Raw genomic sequence first — 17,273 nt, forward strand, 5'->3', positions numbered from 1 at the left:
CAAAACAGTTCTTCAAGTTTCATTCATTACAGCATTATTAATAATGTTAGGGAGAAGATTGCATTTATGATTCAAATAATGACTCAAAACTACAATATAAAGGCCTGCAAATACAATGCACACTTAAAAGTTAACTCTGGGTTCCGTAAATGTGTTCTGAGTGGGACTTTCAGAGACCCTACTATACCTCACTTTTATGGGTCCGAATCTACCTGGTTACCTCATTTACTCTGGGACGACCATTGGGACTGACCCCTCCTCCACCACACACACACACTAGACACATTCCAGTTTGGCAGGACAGCAGCACAAAACCAGGCACTAAAACTTCACCGTGTGCTCTCAGTTATCCATGAGGTTTGAGAACCATCAAATTTCTTAGTTTTGTATCAAGAGTCTGATTCGGAGTGTGACTCATACACTGGACATAATCACCGCCGGCCTTGGTGTTTTTCCATGTATTATGAAACAGTGATGAAATAAACAACTGCATAGGCTGGTTCATGGAAACGCAATCTGCAAAACATGCATTTGTTACTTACTTTTCCTCAACAAAGCCATTTTCACCATCAGCATCTGTGAACGGATAGAAAGAAGATATTAAAAAACTGTTCGACACTTGGAGATGTTTTTTTTTGTTTGTTAAACTTTTGTATACGACACATTTCTAAGTGGATTTTTGGGTCTCTTGAGGCTCTTGCACACATGTGGGACTGTTTATCGGGAGTCTCCTGGCCTTTCCTTCCTGGTGACATTCTTCACTAAGCCTTGAACTCAAGAGTTATCTATTTCATTTCTTTCGCTTTACATTAAAGATCACATTTTTTTAGGGCCTTCAAACTCAGAAAACTCTCTAGCTTTGCTGAAATGAACTAGAAACCAAGTGTACAAAACACTACATGCTAAGCACGCCTTGTGCTGTTATTCTGATGATTTATTTAGGAATGTAACTATATTTAAAAAGCTCTCACATGCCACTTACATACACAACTTCTTGTCTTCTTTCTCTAGACGAAATACAATTTATTGTAATTATTTTGGTCACTTTGTGTGGCTTTTTAGATTTTAAAAGCAGAAAGCATCTAAAATGTAAGAACATCGACCTCGAATGTCAACAAATGATGTCACCGTAACGTTACCTCGGACAGTTCGTTAACTTATATATTATTATAGGCAACAAAATTGACATGAATAACAATAACACACATTATTAAATCATTAGTTAATGTATAGGCTACTGATGCACAGGTAACATTATCAACAAAAAAAAAAAACATTAACGTTATAGAAAAACAGATGGTGAAGTTTCTCCATGTCTGAGCACCGTAAAATAAACTGACACTCAATCAAATATCACTGAGATAGCTATCATAAAAAAGATGCGCGTCTGTATAAGTAAAGCTTATATAAAGCCAGGGGGAACGCTTGTAATCGATTTAAGTTGAATAGTACCGTAATACCGGTAATTATATTGGTCACTTACCAGTTTTCAGAAGTCGCGCTTGTTCATTAATCTGCACGGCGAGTGGGCGTGGCCAACGCACGAGCCGTCCAGCTAAACTCCGTGCTGCTTTTTCACCTATTTATCCTCACGAGACCCAGCAATGCATTTTTGTTCAGGTTTCTTCCTAATATCTCTAAAATCCACACACGTCACTGTGTTGTCTGAAGGGGGTCGCACACCGGACGAGAAGCGCAGCGCCGCGTCGCGCAGCGCCAGGTCTTTAAAATTCGAACACATTATTCTCTATGAGTGTACACACACCGGCGGCGCCATTGGGCGTCTGTCCGCGGCGCCCAGCTACGGCTCAGGACCTTGTTCAAAACCCTGCCGCGCCACAGAGCGCCATTTGCATAGTTTTATATTAAATTTGCATTTATTTGTCTCAAATCGTCGTTAATGTACATGGCTTCACCCTGTGCTGTTTTCACTCGGGTTAGCTAAACGCTAGCTAAATAAATACTATTGTATTATGTGACATAGTTGCCTAGACAACGGATAACGTTACAACAAAATAACAGACTCAACGTGATAGACACTTTTACTTGATTAACGTTCAAACATCAGCTATTATTCAATGAACATAAAAAAAATAATAATAAATCAAGATAAAACACACATCGTGCAGCTCTTCTAACAGGAGTTGATTCAAAATTGTGCTCGCGCGATTAGAATGTGCGCGTCCGGTGTGCGATACCTGGAGTTGTCCTAGACGTGGCGCGACGCGGCGCTGCGCTTCTCGTCCGGTGTGCGACCCACTTGACTGTGTCTTACAGGGGACGTCCCGAGCATTTCTGAAAAAGTGGGTGTGGCACATCCAAATATTACTATTCTATTATTTTACCACTTATTATATGTGATTGATCATGATACTGTATATCAATTATGTATACAACTAATGATCCTCTAATTTAATTTAAAAAAAATCTTAGTGTTGCACTTAAATTGTACATACACACACTCTTGTACTCTCTTTGCGAGGAAATTAATTGCCACAATGCTATCTCTAGCTTTTTACCCTAACCTTACCCGTCACAACTAAGTGCCCAACCTGAACCCTTACCCTAAACCTAATTATAACCTTGACCCTCAAACAGGCCTTTAAAAGGGGACTCAGAAAGTGAGGACTGGGCAAAATGTCCTCATTTACTCTCTTTGTCCTCACTTCACTTGTCTAAAACTTAAACCGGTCCTCATAAAGATGGTTGTCCTCAACACACAAATATAGTTGTACACACAAAAAATAAATAAAGAGTTTTGTTTTGTCCAATCCATTTCACAAGTAATAATTAAGCTAGAAGAAAAACACACTGCAATTTGTTGAGATGTTGTTTGTTGAGCACCAGATCTGCCCAAGATTTAGTTAGTCTGTAATGCAACATACATATACATGTGATTGTACATTCTCAAACAAATCACTTTGAATAAAAAATGTCTTCTGAAACAAAAAATGTTTTAGAATTGCAACATACATATACATATGCTTATACATTCTCAAATAAGTCACTCTGAATAAAAAAAGTCTTATAAAACAAAAATTATGTTTTAGAAAATAATTCAACATACATTTTTTTTCCACAAATGGTCAAAAATAAAGATGACAAATTATGATCACGCTTGTTCAAATAGTTTTTCAAAAAAAGGGGGGGGGCGGGGGAGAACAAGAATAGACAATGAATATATAACACACAAAAAAGAAAGAATAAAAGTGCAAACCTTAAGGTAGTCTATTATACCATCCGTCTTTATGTGATACTCTGTGTAGGAATGGTTATTTTTCTTTCCACACATCACTGATTTTACAAACATGGACATACAGTAAATACAATCTTAAAGATTAGTGTTGCTCATCAACTATTGTGTCATTTACAACAGCTGTAATACTATAGGTATCAAGGGCTTGAAGAGGTCCTTCTAAAGCTGCCAGAAAAAGCCACTGCTTATTCTCCACCTAAAAACAGTGACGTCAATGTTTACTGTTCCAAAAAGGGCAAGTCGCAATGTGGGAGAACCAGTAGAATGATGAAAGGAGAGGGGCAAAAACATTTTGCAGATGAAAAACTTAAATCTTTTTTTTTTTTAAAGTATCAAAATGGTTACTAAACACTAAAATAAATATAACTAAAAATTGTAAAAATATAAAAATAAATGCACAGCAGACTAGAATAATCCACAAACATGAACTTTACAAAAGCACTACAAAAGACACAAAGTCAAAGGGCCACTTAAATGATCCGAACACACGATGGCGTTTAAAGTAAAGATAAGAGCATGTTGACATTGATGGGCAGCTCGATTCTTTCATTGGTATAGGTCATGGATCTGACCCGTTCAGGAGGAGAGAGCAGGAATGCTGTAGGTCCCACACGCTGCTCCACACAGGTCAAACACAGAACGCCACCCATGTCAGAGCTGTCCATCTGTAACACATACATTGAATGAATCAATACAAGAAGTGAGTTTTTGAATTTAACTTAGATGAATGGTTGAGGAAAGAGACACTAACATATCTGACAGGGAGTTTGCACATGCTGAGGATGGAGTCTGCGATGATGTGGTTCTGACAGTCCTCGGTGGAGCAGACGAGAGACGGGTCTTTACTCAGCAGAGTGCTGGTCAGCTCTGACCTCAGGAAGTACTCCTGTGAAGTGTAATAATACAAATGCTTCAATGTCATGATATCTGGATATTCTTCAGATTATAAAGATCAGATTGAAGATGAAGCAGCAGTAACTCACCCCAGGGAATGTGAGGATGTTGCTGATGGTCTTGGTGATGTACAGCGTTCTCTTGGCTCGTGTGATCGCCACATATAACAGGTTCCACTCGTCATCTAGGACGTTTGCTGCAGCCAGAGGGTAAAGATTTAGCCTTATGCATATCTGGATTTTCAGAAATCTCTGGAACACTCAGTTTTGATTGGTCAATTGAAACATTAGGCAAATATTTTTGCAACTAAGAGACTGTACATGATCTCTAAGTCGCACAGCCGTGCACAGAAGACCAACATCAGGATTTTCAGTAAATGATACAATAAATTTAAGATTGTTTTTCACCAAACCCTATATCGTATACCCCCAGAACACTTGAAATATATGGCGCGTGTCGCATGGGATCATTCTGTGATACATTTGTGTCTTTTTTAAAGAGCTTTATGCTGGTCGCTATTGACTCATCATATGGATGAGTGTGAGAAGAACATCTTTTAAAACTTCTCTTTTTGTGGTCTATAAAAATATGGCATGTGCCATAAGAGCAACACTAGGGTGAGTAAATTATGACTTCATTTAATTTAGGGTGAACTATCCCTTTAAGGGATAAGATTCTTTCTACCCACTGCAGTAAAATATGTGATAAAAATACTAAATTCCTATTTTATTTTGAATGCCTATTTTTTAAAAGAATACCTTATTGACTGGCTAAAATTGATGGACCCTACAGGAGGTGCCCACAGATTTCAGATCACCACAAATGTACACTTTGATCCACCAGATGTCACTTAGCTAAAGCCCAGGCAGACTTTGAGGCTCGGATACAGAGACTGCAATAACTGTAAGTGTTGGGCTTTATTTTGTTATATGCAGACACATTCATTAATCATTTATTGATTGTAGATATGGGGCGCAACATGTGCCACCATTTTAAGCACCATGTGGGAAAGTAACATTAAAAAATGAATCCAAGATGATCACTAGAATATTTCTTGACACAAATTAATAACATACACACATGCTTTTGTTGTCTAACCATGATATATTAGCTCTTAAGGTACAAATGATAAAAGGAACTGTTAATTTTTTTAGGATTTTTCAATAAAGTACCACAAACCTGCGTTGAAACCGCCCACTCTCTGCAGGTTGTGTCGAGTGCATGGTACTTTCATGAAGTCATCTGTCACAACCACTGTGTCAAACTCCAGGCCTTTTGACTTATGCACCGTACCAAGGATAAAATCTGTCACAATCACAGAGATAAAGGCATTCAACTTGCATATAAAGGTTGTATGCGTACAGTGATTTTACTGCGTGTATTCCTCAAAACCAGTGCTTTAGTCTTTTCTCTCTCCCTCTATTTCTGTCCGACTCACCTGCGCCAAGCAGGCTTTTCTGGGCACGATCATAAATCCGTTTGACCAGCTCTGGAATGCGTTTGTTGAATTTCTCCACCATGGCTAGCTTGCCCTCCAGCTCGCGGTCTTCTGAGGCCATGGCGTATCCCTTCAGACCCATGAATCCACCCATCTTATCTCTGCAGAAACCTCGGATGAAGAAATCCTTGATCACAAGGCTCTCTGAGGTAGAGAAACAAACCAAACTTTAGAAAAACAATTTAACAACCATCAGTTTTAAAGATCCAACAAGATTTTAAATAACTTACTAGCTTTACAGACAATAAACATACAGCAAAACTAAAATACTGCAACACAGACACCATCATGAGCATTGCAATTATGATATTTTGTTTAACAACGAGACTAAGAACTCTAAAACTTTCAAAGCTAAAGTGACTTACCCTTCTTGCGTTTGTCCTCTGGTTGCATCAGGACCCAGAGATCCATAATTTTTTCCAGTCCAAAGTTTTCAACACCCTGAAATCAGAGGTTGACATTTTAAAAAAAGATGTTTTGAACATCAAGTAACTTTTTCTGAAAAATGATCCGCAAAAAAAGCTGATCAGAATATATGTGAGGTTTGAAACACACATTACGATAAGCATTGGCATTGTCGTATCATTCATTACTAATTAGGACAAATTTTAAAGAGGCCATTATTATGCCCTTTTACAAAGTCTTGATTTTGTTTTTGGGGTCTACTAGAATAGGTTTTCCTACTTAAATGTTCAAAAGAACACATTATTTTCCCACATATTTTACAGCACCTCTCTTCCCAGTCTGTCAGTAACGCTCTATTTAGTTCCTGTCTCTGTATAGCCCCTCCTTCTGAATAAGGCAATGTGCTCTGATTGGTCGGCCGGTCAACCGCTTAGAGAGCGTTTCGGAAATGACACGCCCCTTACAATAACCGCAAGTTTCATCACACTACTAACACAACTCAACCAGGCCTAGTCCCTTTTTTGTATGCTGTGGGCGGGAATTATTTAAATGAGGAACATTGTGATGTGTTGGTTCCTGGAAGAAAACTCAACACTACAGTCGAGGTGTTTCAGAGAGTTCAGAAACAGTGCGCACTGATATAATGAATTGAGTGACTTTTCAAAAGCAAGTTGAAAAATGTAAAAAAAAAAAGGATAATGCACTCACTCCCACAATGTAGATCTTGCAGCTGGGGTTGACGTCTGTGAGTCGGACAGCCTCACTAAAAACAGTGACATTACAGCGGCTCAGAATGGCCACGCTCCCTTCTGGCAGCCTCTGTCCCATGTTCAGACATTGCAGTGTTTGTGTGTCCTCTCCTCTTACACTCCCTGAAAATGTGCACAAATTATTTTTATTATTCTGCCTGCTTCATACTTCATTCCAAAATCTACAAAAAGGATTTTATCTCTTTATTAGAATTACCCAAATATAATTTCTTAAACTTACCATCCTGATTCCCACCAACCAATATCTGCTTCACTTTTTTACAACAGTCCAATATTGTAGCACCAACGTAGGCAATCTCAGAACCAAACCTGAAGCTCTATGAAAAAAAATGGGTGGTAATAATTGAACATATTTACCCATAAACACTTGACAGATATTTGTGAAACAAACAATCTATAAGTAGCCTCTGGAATTTCCTTGTGAGTGTTTTTTCTACCTGGGTGAGATAGTAGATGTGTGTGTGAGGAACAGCATGCAAAGCATTGACCGCTCCTCTGAAAGTGTAAATCTGTTGATGAGGATCTCCAACCAGGATTTTCCCACAGCTCTGAGAGAGCATAATGTCCACGATGACTGGAAAAAAAAACAAGACCACCAACAGGACAGAATTATGAAATTCAGCTCTACAAAAGCATACAGGTGAAAATAAATAATAAATAAAATAAAACTACATTTTAATGCAATCTTAAATAACCTAAAGCTGGATGAATTTGACAATGATAGGTAAATTTTTTAACCTGGTGTGCAGTCTTGAGCTTCATCAATAAATATGGCATCATACCGGTCCAGCTCTGGTCTCGTCAGCTGCCAGAGTTTGAGGTATCCTATTTGCAGCAATCAAAAGAAATTATTAACATAAAATGTGTTTTTAATCCAAAGTTGCGACTCAATTTATGCGCAAACCTGGAATATCGCATAAAACATTTGCAGCATCTTTTCCATCCCATGTGTTCAAGAGAACAAAATCATGACTTGGGAAATTTTAACTTGCATTCAGAGGTGGATTCCTGGTGTTTTGGGAACGCAATCATGCGGGACAGTTTTGGGAGGTAATTATACCAATTCAAGAAAAACCAAAAATCAAGCAAGAAAAAAAAAAGAAAAAAACAATTTTGGGTTTGTTTGGTATTGTGATTGAGTGTGATAGGAAATTATATTATTTGGAGTATAAATTTTGGTGCTTACCATCATGGGTCATGTTGTACACTCTCTCTTTTTTGGTCAGCTCTACCATTTGGTCCCATAAATTCTGTGCGATACCTGCAAAATTCTGGAGAGAAATACTTTTTAATGCATTTTCTTTGTCACAAAAATTGCTACTGACAAAATGAGTGCAGAGACCCAATTAATTCAACATGATATTCGTTTTAGACTATTTTTATTTTTATTTTAAATTGACTATCATTTAGTTACCCTTAAAACATTCCCAAAAGCACAAGCTGTAAACTGACAGAACTGTCTCTTCACTTTACCATTCTTTGTTGATCGTCTGGGTATTCAGTCTTGCCGTGTGTGTTCTTGTACTCTGGCGGAACGTGTTGAGGACCAACCCGCTGGTCTATGGACGCCCAGTAGTTGTTGAGGGTTTGCGTCACCACTTTAGCTTTGACGAATCCCCCTTGTCCTTTAGGCAAGACCCACGCCACATCAAACGGCTGCAAATTATTGGACAGTTTCCGCATATTTTTATACCTGCATAGCAGAAAGGTTACACAAAAGATTCTGGTTATTATAAAAGCTCAATGATTCTTATTCATTCTTCAAACTAGCAGATTGTTTGGTTAATGTTTCTCTGCTGACTGGACAGTACAAACTGACCTCAGTCCCACAGCTCTGAAGGCCATTGAATGGATGGTACTACATTCGACGTTGTGCGGAAACAAACGCTGAGCTTGCATCGCCACGGATTTGTTGAAGGCCAGGTAGAGGAAGCGCATCTGTGGTCTTTGCTGAGCGTACTTCACGAGTGTGGTCGTCTTTCCAGTGCCTGCGCCAAATAAGAATGGGATTATATGAACAGAATACTACACACTTTATTTTAATTGAACATTTTCAGCTGCGAAATAATATAAATGATTTTTCCTCACCTGCAAAAGCCATTATTTTAACAACATGATGATTCTGGATGTCATGGTTGAGAATCTGCTGTTGCTCGTGAGTGGTGTGCTGTCTGCAAAAATGACGATTATCATTACAATAATATCATATATTGATTGTAATAAATATATGCGCTGTTCAATAGTATGGGATTTGTACAATTCCAGTCTCTTATGCTCACCAAGGCTGCATTTATTAGAAAATACAGTAAAAATACAATAAAATATTATTACAATTTAAAATAACTATTTTCTATTTCAATATATTTGAAAATGTACTCCATTCCTGTGATATCAAAGCTGAATTTTTAGCATCATTACAGTCTTCAGTGTCACATGATCCTTCAGAAATCATTATAATATGCTGATTTGCTGCTCTAGAAACATTTCTTATTATTAATGTTGAAAATAGTGCTGCTAAATATTTTTTGTGGAAATCATGATACATTTTTTCTGTATTCTTTGATGATAAGAAAGTTCAAAAGAACATTTATTTGAAATAGAAATCTTTTGTAACATTATAAACAATAACTGTCATTTTTTAATACAAATAAATTCTTTAAAAAATAAATCATACTGACCCCAAAGTTTTGTGTAATTAAAATGCAAATACTATATCCTGCCCACCTCTTGTCATGCAAGCTTGGAGGAGGCGGTGCGTTCTCCATTAAGTGCAGTACGTAGAAGATGTTGTAATGCCACCTAAAGATGGAGGTACAAAAAGTGAAGATTAATTTAGATTACCCCACAAAATAAAGAAAACCGTCTCGTTTAAGTGTTAAATAGTTTTCATTGGCTAGTCAAATGACCAGAAAACTCCCTCTTTTAACTCCTCAGCTGCCATAAATAAACAACTTCTCAACTCCTGTTACATGGACCTTGTCTCTCACCTGTTGCTTATGTTAATATTATTATCTCTCATGGCCAGGAGCAAAGTGGCCATGGCCCACAGGTACTCCGAGATTCCTCCTGCTGTCAGCAGACACCCAGACTTCCGCAAGAGAGCTACCAGATCCAAGACATCCTTCACTCCGTCAGCCAAAATCAACATCAGGGCCATGGTAGACCAAGGGTTTGTACCCTGTAATACAAGTCGAAACAAAAATAATTGGTTAAAAATGGCAAAAAAGTGGAACCTGATGCACATTATAATGCAGTTAATGCACATTGTTGCAAAAAACAAAAACAAAGGCACTACTAAACTAGTAGTTTCAGTAAACGTTAACTGTGGGTTTACATTACCTCATCATCCGCCATGTCTGGCAGTCTGTCTTTGATGCAGCCTTCAGCGTGAGCGTAGAGCCGATGTCCTTTCACACATTCAAACACGTCCTTCACATTCACCCGTTTGCTGTGTTTGAACTGCGACATGTACCTGGAAAATCATGCATGTGCTGTGAGAATTTCACAACACAATATACATTTGACTTAAATTGGCAAATTATTACTCTAACAAATGATTCGATTTTGTATATACCATATCTAGCATGTGAATTCCTCCTTATTGTATTTTTCTTTATTATTCTTTTAGTTTTTATGTTGCCTCTATACATTTTCACCTTTTTCATTTATTTTCTGTATTTGTCTATTTTGGCACTATAAGCACAATCTTTCTAGTGATGCTTAGCTGACTAAACTGATCAGCCAGCAGATCATTAAACTACAGTTGACCCCCGATCTACAAACGTCACACCTAACAGGTTTGATCTCTATCAGCAGCTCAGATGTGTGAAAATGACCCAAGGGTGTGAAAGTGGGGGTTGTGAACCCTCTTTTGTTGTGCTTTAAAGACAGTGTGTATTCTTACCTCACCATATTAAGAAGACAGAGGTCTTCCTTTTTGATAATGTTATTATCATGCAGGATAGATTTGACTTCCTTCAGCGCCTCTTTTTCCCGTTTACGGTATCTGCAGTACAACTTCTTCCAAGGTAGAAACTAAGGAAGAAACCATGACATGTCACAATCACTGTGACATTGATATAGATGACATTGATGACAACTATATCAATGTTGACACTGTGACAACAATGACATTGATATACTTCAGTGGTCACAATATACAAAAAAAAAACTAAATCAAAAAAACACATTATTTATATGTATATGTATTATTTTAACATCTTTAAAAATATAGACCTATGTTAGAGTAATACCTACACAATTTATACTAGTGTACTAAAACTAAATTGTTAGCATATTAGCAATTAGCATAAACTAACTTATTTCACTGTGAAGTTTGAAAGGCATCGACAACAACACACCTGGGGGTCAATGACGACGGCCCTCCAGCGATGGCACACCAGGCTGATGTGTCGATAGAGATCATCTGCTGGGAGGTAAGAGAACATTTCCCTCAGGATCTCCTCGGGCAGGTCCTGAACGTGACCCTGGGGAACCTCCTGTCCTCCCTGCACTCCCAGCAGCCCGTAGTGGGCATCAGGAAGGGCTTCAACCAGGTCCTCCTCATGCTCTTCTTTTTCCACCAATTCTTCTTTTTTGACTAATGTGGTTCCAACCTCAAAGTCCTCGTCGAACATGTCCTCAGTGATTCCTTCCATAAAGTCCTCCATCTTATCCTCTTCTGGGATGAGAGGTCCGATGGGTTCCTCTTCTTCCTCCTTCACTGGAGTCTGGGTTCCTTTTTGGGGGCTGGTGCTTATGACTCCAGTGACAGAGAAGAATTCTGTGATGCCCCTCTGTTGGTCCACACCACCTGAAGCTTTAAAGCAAAATTAAAGATGTTAAAGTGGGAATTTAGCATTGTTTTTTGCAGAAAGATGCAAAAGGCAATTACAAATTTAACAACACCTTGTCTGCTTCTTTTGGTGGGTGTCCTGGGCTGAAGTCTTCGGTTTGGATCACTGTTGCTAAGCTTGACATTAAATGGCTGAGTGAGAGACTGGTTCCCTGCGTTGCTTTGCACCAGTTCATCACATTCTGAGGGCCCCAGGTGCCTGCGTTTGGCCCTTCCTATAGAAAACATATGTAAAAAATATATTACCTACGTTAAACACGTTAAACAGCTAATAATCCATATACATTAAATAAAACACACCGACAAAACTCACAAGAACGGGGCTGAACACGAACTTGGACTTCAGTACTGATTCGCGTTTGTGTTTATTTATTTAAAAACATACATTCAATGAACATACATACAACATGACACGCAAAGAGAAAAGTGCAAAACAAAATATTTATTTGAAAATATTTAGCAGCTACCTTTGATGGACGATTCCATGATATAAAGACGACGAACCTCTTCAACCTCCCGATGTTGTGATATTTAAACTTGTGTAGAATACCTCCACCGAAACGAAAACAACAACCTCACAAGGGTTCCATTTCCGCTCTGCGTCCCTAAATTTTAAAGTTCACACAACATTTCAAAATAAAAGTTATAAAAGTCCAGCGATTTTTTTCCAGGGCTCTCAGCGGCATTCAGGGTTCAAATATTCCTGAGTATTCAAAAGAAAATTAATATCCTCGATGATTTTTTTTTTTTTTTTGATGGAGAGTGGTGCTGTACTTTTCACTGACCCTTTAGGTGGCGACAAGCGTTTAGTTAAAAAAAAATCGATTCATTCAAGAACACACTGCTGAAATAAAGTAACATCAGTAACATTTAAAAAACTTTGCTTATTTTATTTCAGCTAGTTGCCAAAATGTATACTTTTCATTTAGTTTAACTTGATGCAGCCTACTAAAATATTTAAAAGTAAAACTGAAACAAACAAAAAAATAAACTGACTTTTATTGTTTTTGAGGCACCAAAAACGAAAATGCTGTCATCATTTACTCACCATCAAGATGTTTGACATCCATAGTATTTTGTTGCCATATGGAAGTCAAATTCCCCACAACGGTTTGGTTAAACATTCTTCAAATATGATTTTGTGTTCATAAGAAAAAGGGAATTCATGCAGGGTTGAAACAACTTGAGGGTGAGTAAATTATGTAAATTTTTCTTTTTTCTTTCTTTCTCGGTTTTAGGTAAATATAATTCAAAATCCTTAGCCGGTCACATAGATAAACAACATAACGAAATATATTTTTTTGCCTTTTTTAAAACAATATTTATTTTATTTGTTTGTTGTTGTTATCCCTCTTTTAAACCATCTGTCTGTTTCAATATTGACTGCCTGTCTGTTCTCTGTAGTGTCAAAATAAATCATTAGATGGCGGCAGAGAGAGAAATTGACTCTTCGCTAAGCCCCGCCCCCTCTGCTCAACTCACAAGAAGTTTTTTTTTTTTATTGAACAAAAATCACAGGGGATGGTTAATGGGGATAGTACATATATCACATCGCAAAAACACAGGATAAGAAACTCAAGGTAGAGTGAGACAATAAATTACATTTTGTTACATTGAAGCAAGATAGGGTACACTAAACTAACTCAAAAGTAATAGCATAGGAATTAGCTTCTGTGAACAGCGCGTTTTTCAATAAAACGTGTTCATACAGTAGGCTAGTTAAAATCAATTTGTATTGCAATAATTTTTATATGCGGTTTTTATATACTGTAGACTGTAATCGAGGCAATAAACTCTTATCAAAGTTGATTGTACCTGGACGGGAAAAGCCTCATTTGATAATGAACCGATTGTTGAAATGAGCGGATGATAAACCGATTAACTTACTGCCTGGTGTAAGTGAAATATGTAGCCTAAGTTACTTAATTTATAGTCAACACACACTATGATAACTGTGAACTCATTAGTTAATCTACTTAATCGATATGCTTAACTGTAAATTGTTATTTTGCCATTAATTTACCTTGTTGCTATGTAGGTGTCCTTACCGATGTTACACATTGTCATTTGGTTATATAAAAAAGTGAAATGTCTTGCACAAGAACCTCAGACGTGGAGCATGTCCCTAGGCGAGGGATTTTGTAAAGGTTCACTGACCTTGTTTGTTTTTGCAGTAATGATCTTAGTCTGAGCTTGCTTGGATAAGTGTGTGTGTGTGTGTGTGTGTGTGTGTGTGTGTGTGTGTGTGTGTGTGTGTGCGTGTGTGCAGGTTAATATTATAATTGTGGGGACCAAATGTCCTTACAAGGATAGCAAAACCTGAGATAACCTACATTCCCACGAGGGAAATGCATTAATAAACCAACTAAATATTTTTTTTTGTTTTGTTTTGTTCTGTTTTTATGTAAAAATGCAGAAAGTTTTCTGTGATGGGTAGGTTTAGGGGTAGGGGATATAACATACAGTTTGTTCAGAGTAAAAATCAGTATGTCTATGGATGATACATGAAATGATGGATGATCCCCATGATACATGAAAACGTGTGTGTGTGTGTGTGTGTGTGTGTGTGTGTGTGTCTGTGTCTGTTTGTGTGTGAACGCGAGCCACTTACAGTCTGTAAATGTTTAAGGGTGGTTCTTGCTCTTCAACATCATCTCCACACAATACTGTCTGCATGTCTGGGCTGCTACAAACATCAGTCAAAAGCTCTCATTTTGCACTTGAACTTCATGCTGTCTTAAAGCTTAAAGACTACAAGACTCCAGTGCTTTTACAAAGAAGTGTGATTCAAATTGTAAGCATGCAATTCCTGCTAGGGATAAAGGAGTCATGACATAAAAAACTACAAGTTAATACAAATAAAGTCAACAGGTTTTTTTTTTTCTTTAGTATTTTCGAAGTATTGTTTGATAAGGTGAGTCTTGAGTCTGCGCATGAAGGAGGGATTCTGCATGTAGGGAAAGTTGGTTTCGCCATTTGAACACAAGTGTTTAGCCTTGTTGTGAGGTTAAAGTGTGACTTTTGTGTACTGTGAAAAGTGGTCTCTCTTGATCATGCAGTTAGTAAGTAATTAGCTAAATACCACTTTCAAAGCTATTACTAATTCGTTGATCAGTTTCTTAATAGTAGTTATGTTAATATTGCTTTACTCATTTGTTCTTAATGACGGAACAGTATTCTAAAGTGTTACCGAAATGGCAAGTATACACATTGCATTAAAAGTGAAATTTTGAAGTAAAAACTGAAATAGAATTGTAAAATGTACTCCAATAATCTTTGTTTGATTAAGGTTTCATAAGCTAAAACATTGTCATGGTATGGTAACAAAATTTGCAATAACCACTCATTTTTTCAGAACATCTATAGCAATTACATTCTGGTGAAAGTTTTGGCCGTTTTTTATTCATTACCAAACCATGTTAACTTAACCAAAGCCTACCAAATCTTTCCAACCTCATTTTTTTATGGATTCAACTCAAGCAATAATATTAATAGCTGCCCTTGGTTCCTTTTTGTCGTTTTTTCCACATGCTGCTGGTGACTGGGAATTCCTGCCCGTGTGAAGCTGCACGTATGCTGGACGATTCCAACACTCTGCTCCGCTCAGCTCATCCTGACGGGACAATGTGTGTGTGTTATGAGTCAATGCTCTGTGTGTGGCTGGACTGTCTACTCTATGACATCACCTTCAAGAAGAGTGTGTTTTAGCATGCACTCCTCACGACTCCTCTTGTCAGAACGTTAGCTAAAGAGAACATTCCCTGTTAGCTCAAATAATCAAGAAATTAAGAAAGTGTCCCAATTCGTGTAGGCTACTTATGCACTATGATGTTTTGTAGTATAAATAGTGCGAGTAGTGTGTTCACACTGAACATGACAAATAGAAAATGTACACTTTAAATACTCGGATGATGCACTTATTTAACCGAAAACACGAAGGCTTCGTCTGAAATACTATACTATCTTGAGTAGGTACTTATTTTGAATAAGTAATTACTTCACAACTGCTAAAAAAGTATGTTCTTTTATATAGTGTGAATGTGTGTATCAATGTAATCTGGACGTACTACATTCACCATATTGTCATTATCATGTGACCAGTGTCAGTTGCGTCGCTTCACTGCCATTCACTAATCCACTAGTGTCCATATGATTCAGAATTACACTGGAAGAAGTAGGACATCCGGGTACTTTTTGCATACTCTTTAATGAGTACTGTGAATTTGAACATACTTGTTTGTCACATACTGTTTAGCCTACTATAGTAGGGAAGTTTGTGATATTGAATGTAGCCGAAGTGTGGAATGTTGGACACTTCATCACGGTTAAGTACATCGTGTACAGTGCGTCATTTGGGATGCAACTAAGATGTCAAAAAATCGTGGCTTATATTATCTTGGAAATGGAAGGTCAAGTTAAGTGCAATGCATTGTGGGATACAGCATCTTGCGCAGTGCTCCACATTTTTGCAAACGCTAAAAAGTTGCTACATACTGGAAGTACTACAATAGTTCAAATCGTATATTTGTAGCCCTTATATGGAAACTAACACTTTTAAAGAGCGGTTTAACGGTTTGAGTATTCACTTTTGAGGTCTGACTGTGCATAATTTATGCTGTAGAACAGAACGTGACGTCTTTTTAAATAATGTTAACCACAGTATTTTACTCATAAATCGAAAACCGCAATTCTAAATGTCCATTAGAAAGTCTGGGAAACCTGTGGCTTGAACATGTTCATTCTCTTAAGACTACAGCCTGAAGAAGTCAGTTTTACAGCAGCTGACATGACTGTGACGTTCATTGCCTCTGCAAATGCGTCAAGACATTGGTGGTGAAATCTGCAATCTTTCCAGTGAAGTTATTAGTAACCTTGCCTTTTACTACTTAACCTGTTAACTGTCACCCACATTTTTGAGCATGTGAAAATAAATGTTTGTAGTTCATGAATACAAAGGTTAGTCTCTTTTTAAAGACACTCAGCAGATTATATCCGTAGTGAAAGTACTTTAGTTTGGGGACCAATTCTCACTATTAAGTTGCATATTATTAGGCTGTTTATTAGAACTTATAAAGCACATATTCATGCCTTATTCTGCATGACCATATTCTACATCCCTTAAATCTTACCCAAATCCTAACTAACTATTAATAAGCAGTTTATTGAGGCAAAAGTCATAGTTAAAGGGATAGTTTAGTTAAAGGGATAGTAGTTAAATGCAATTTTTGTCATCACTAACTCACCCTCATGTTGTTCCAAAGCTGCATGAGTTTCTTTCTTCTGTTGAACACAAAAGAAGATATTCTAAAGAATGTTGGTAATTAATTAGACAATTGATGGTAGCCATGACTTTTTCCCTATATGGAAGTCAATGGCTATACCGTTACTCTTTGATTACCAACCAATTGCTGTAGCAAATGTACTGAACTAAACATTTTTTGTTTTATACAGTTTTACAAAAGCCCTGTGTCTAACCAAGTTGTGTTCCAAATTTGAGGATTTAAAGTAGCCTTTTCATGTTAACGTAATGTCCAATTTCAAAATGGTTTTCACATGATGAATTTGGAAAACTAGGAAATCAGGGTGGTACCAGAT

General features: G+C 37.4%; 1 protein-coding gene across 1 annotated transcript; it reads right to left on the bottom strand.

Moving 5' to 3' along the window:
* Positions 1-3,229: 3,229 nt before the first annotated feature.
* fbxo18 (F-box DNA helicase 1) lies at positions 3,230-12,223 on the bottom strand. The gene is made up of 21 exons (XM_056233438.1): positions 12,146-12,223; positions 11,732-11,893; positions 11,185-11,642; positions 10,728-10,858; positions 10,163-10,295; positions 9,811-10,001; positions 9,548-9,622; positions 8,912-8,994; positions 8,643-8,811; positions 8,297-8,516; positions 8,010-8,094; positions 7,562-7,648; positions 7,261-7,397; positions 7,044-7,140; positions 6,762-6,925; positions 6,014-6,089; positions 5,589-5,792; positions 5,330-5,455; positions 4,240-4,346; positions 4,008-4,142; positions 3,230-3,921 (listed from the first exon to the last, which is right to left on the bottom strand). Exons 1-21 carry the CDS (start codon positions 12,162-12,164, stop codon positions 3,754-3,756), a joined length of 3,027 nt encoding a protein of 1,008 aa, XP_056089413.1. The 5' UTR covers positions 12,165-12,223; the 3' UTR covers positions 3,230-3,753.
* Positions 12,224-17,273: the final 5,050 nt, after the last annotated feature.

Source organism: Rhinichthys klamathensis, unplaced genomic scaffold, assembly GCF_029890125.1.
Source record: "Rhinichthys klamathensis goyatoka isolate OS25496 unplaced genomic scaffold, OSU_Roscu_1.1 h1tg000370l_1, whole genome shotgun sequence".
Taxonomy (NCBI): domain Eukaryota; kingdom Metazoa; phylum Chordata; class Actinopteri; order Cypriniformes; family Leuciscidae; genus Rhinichthys; species Rhinichthys klamathensis.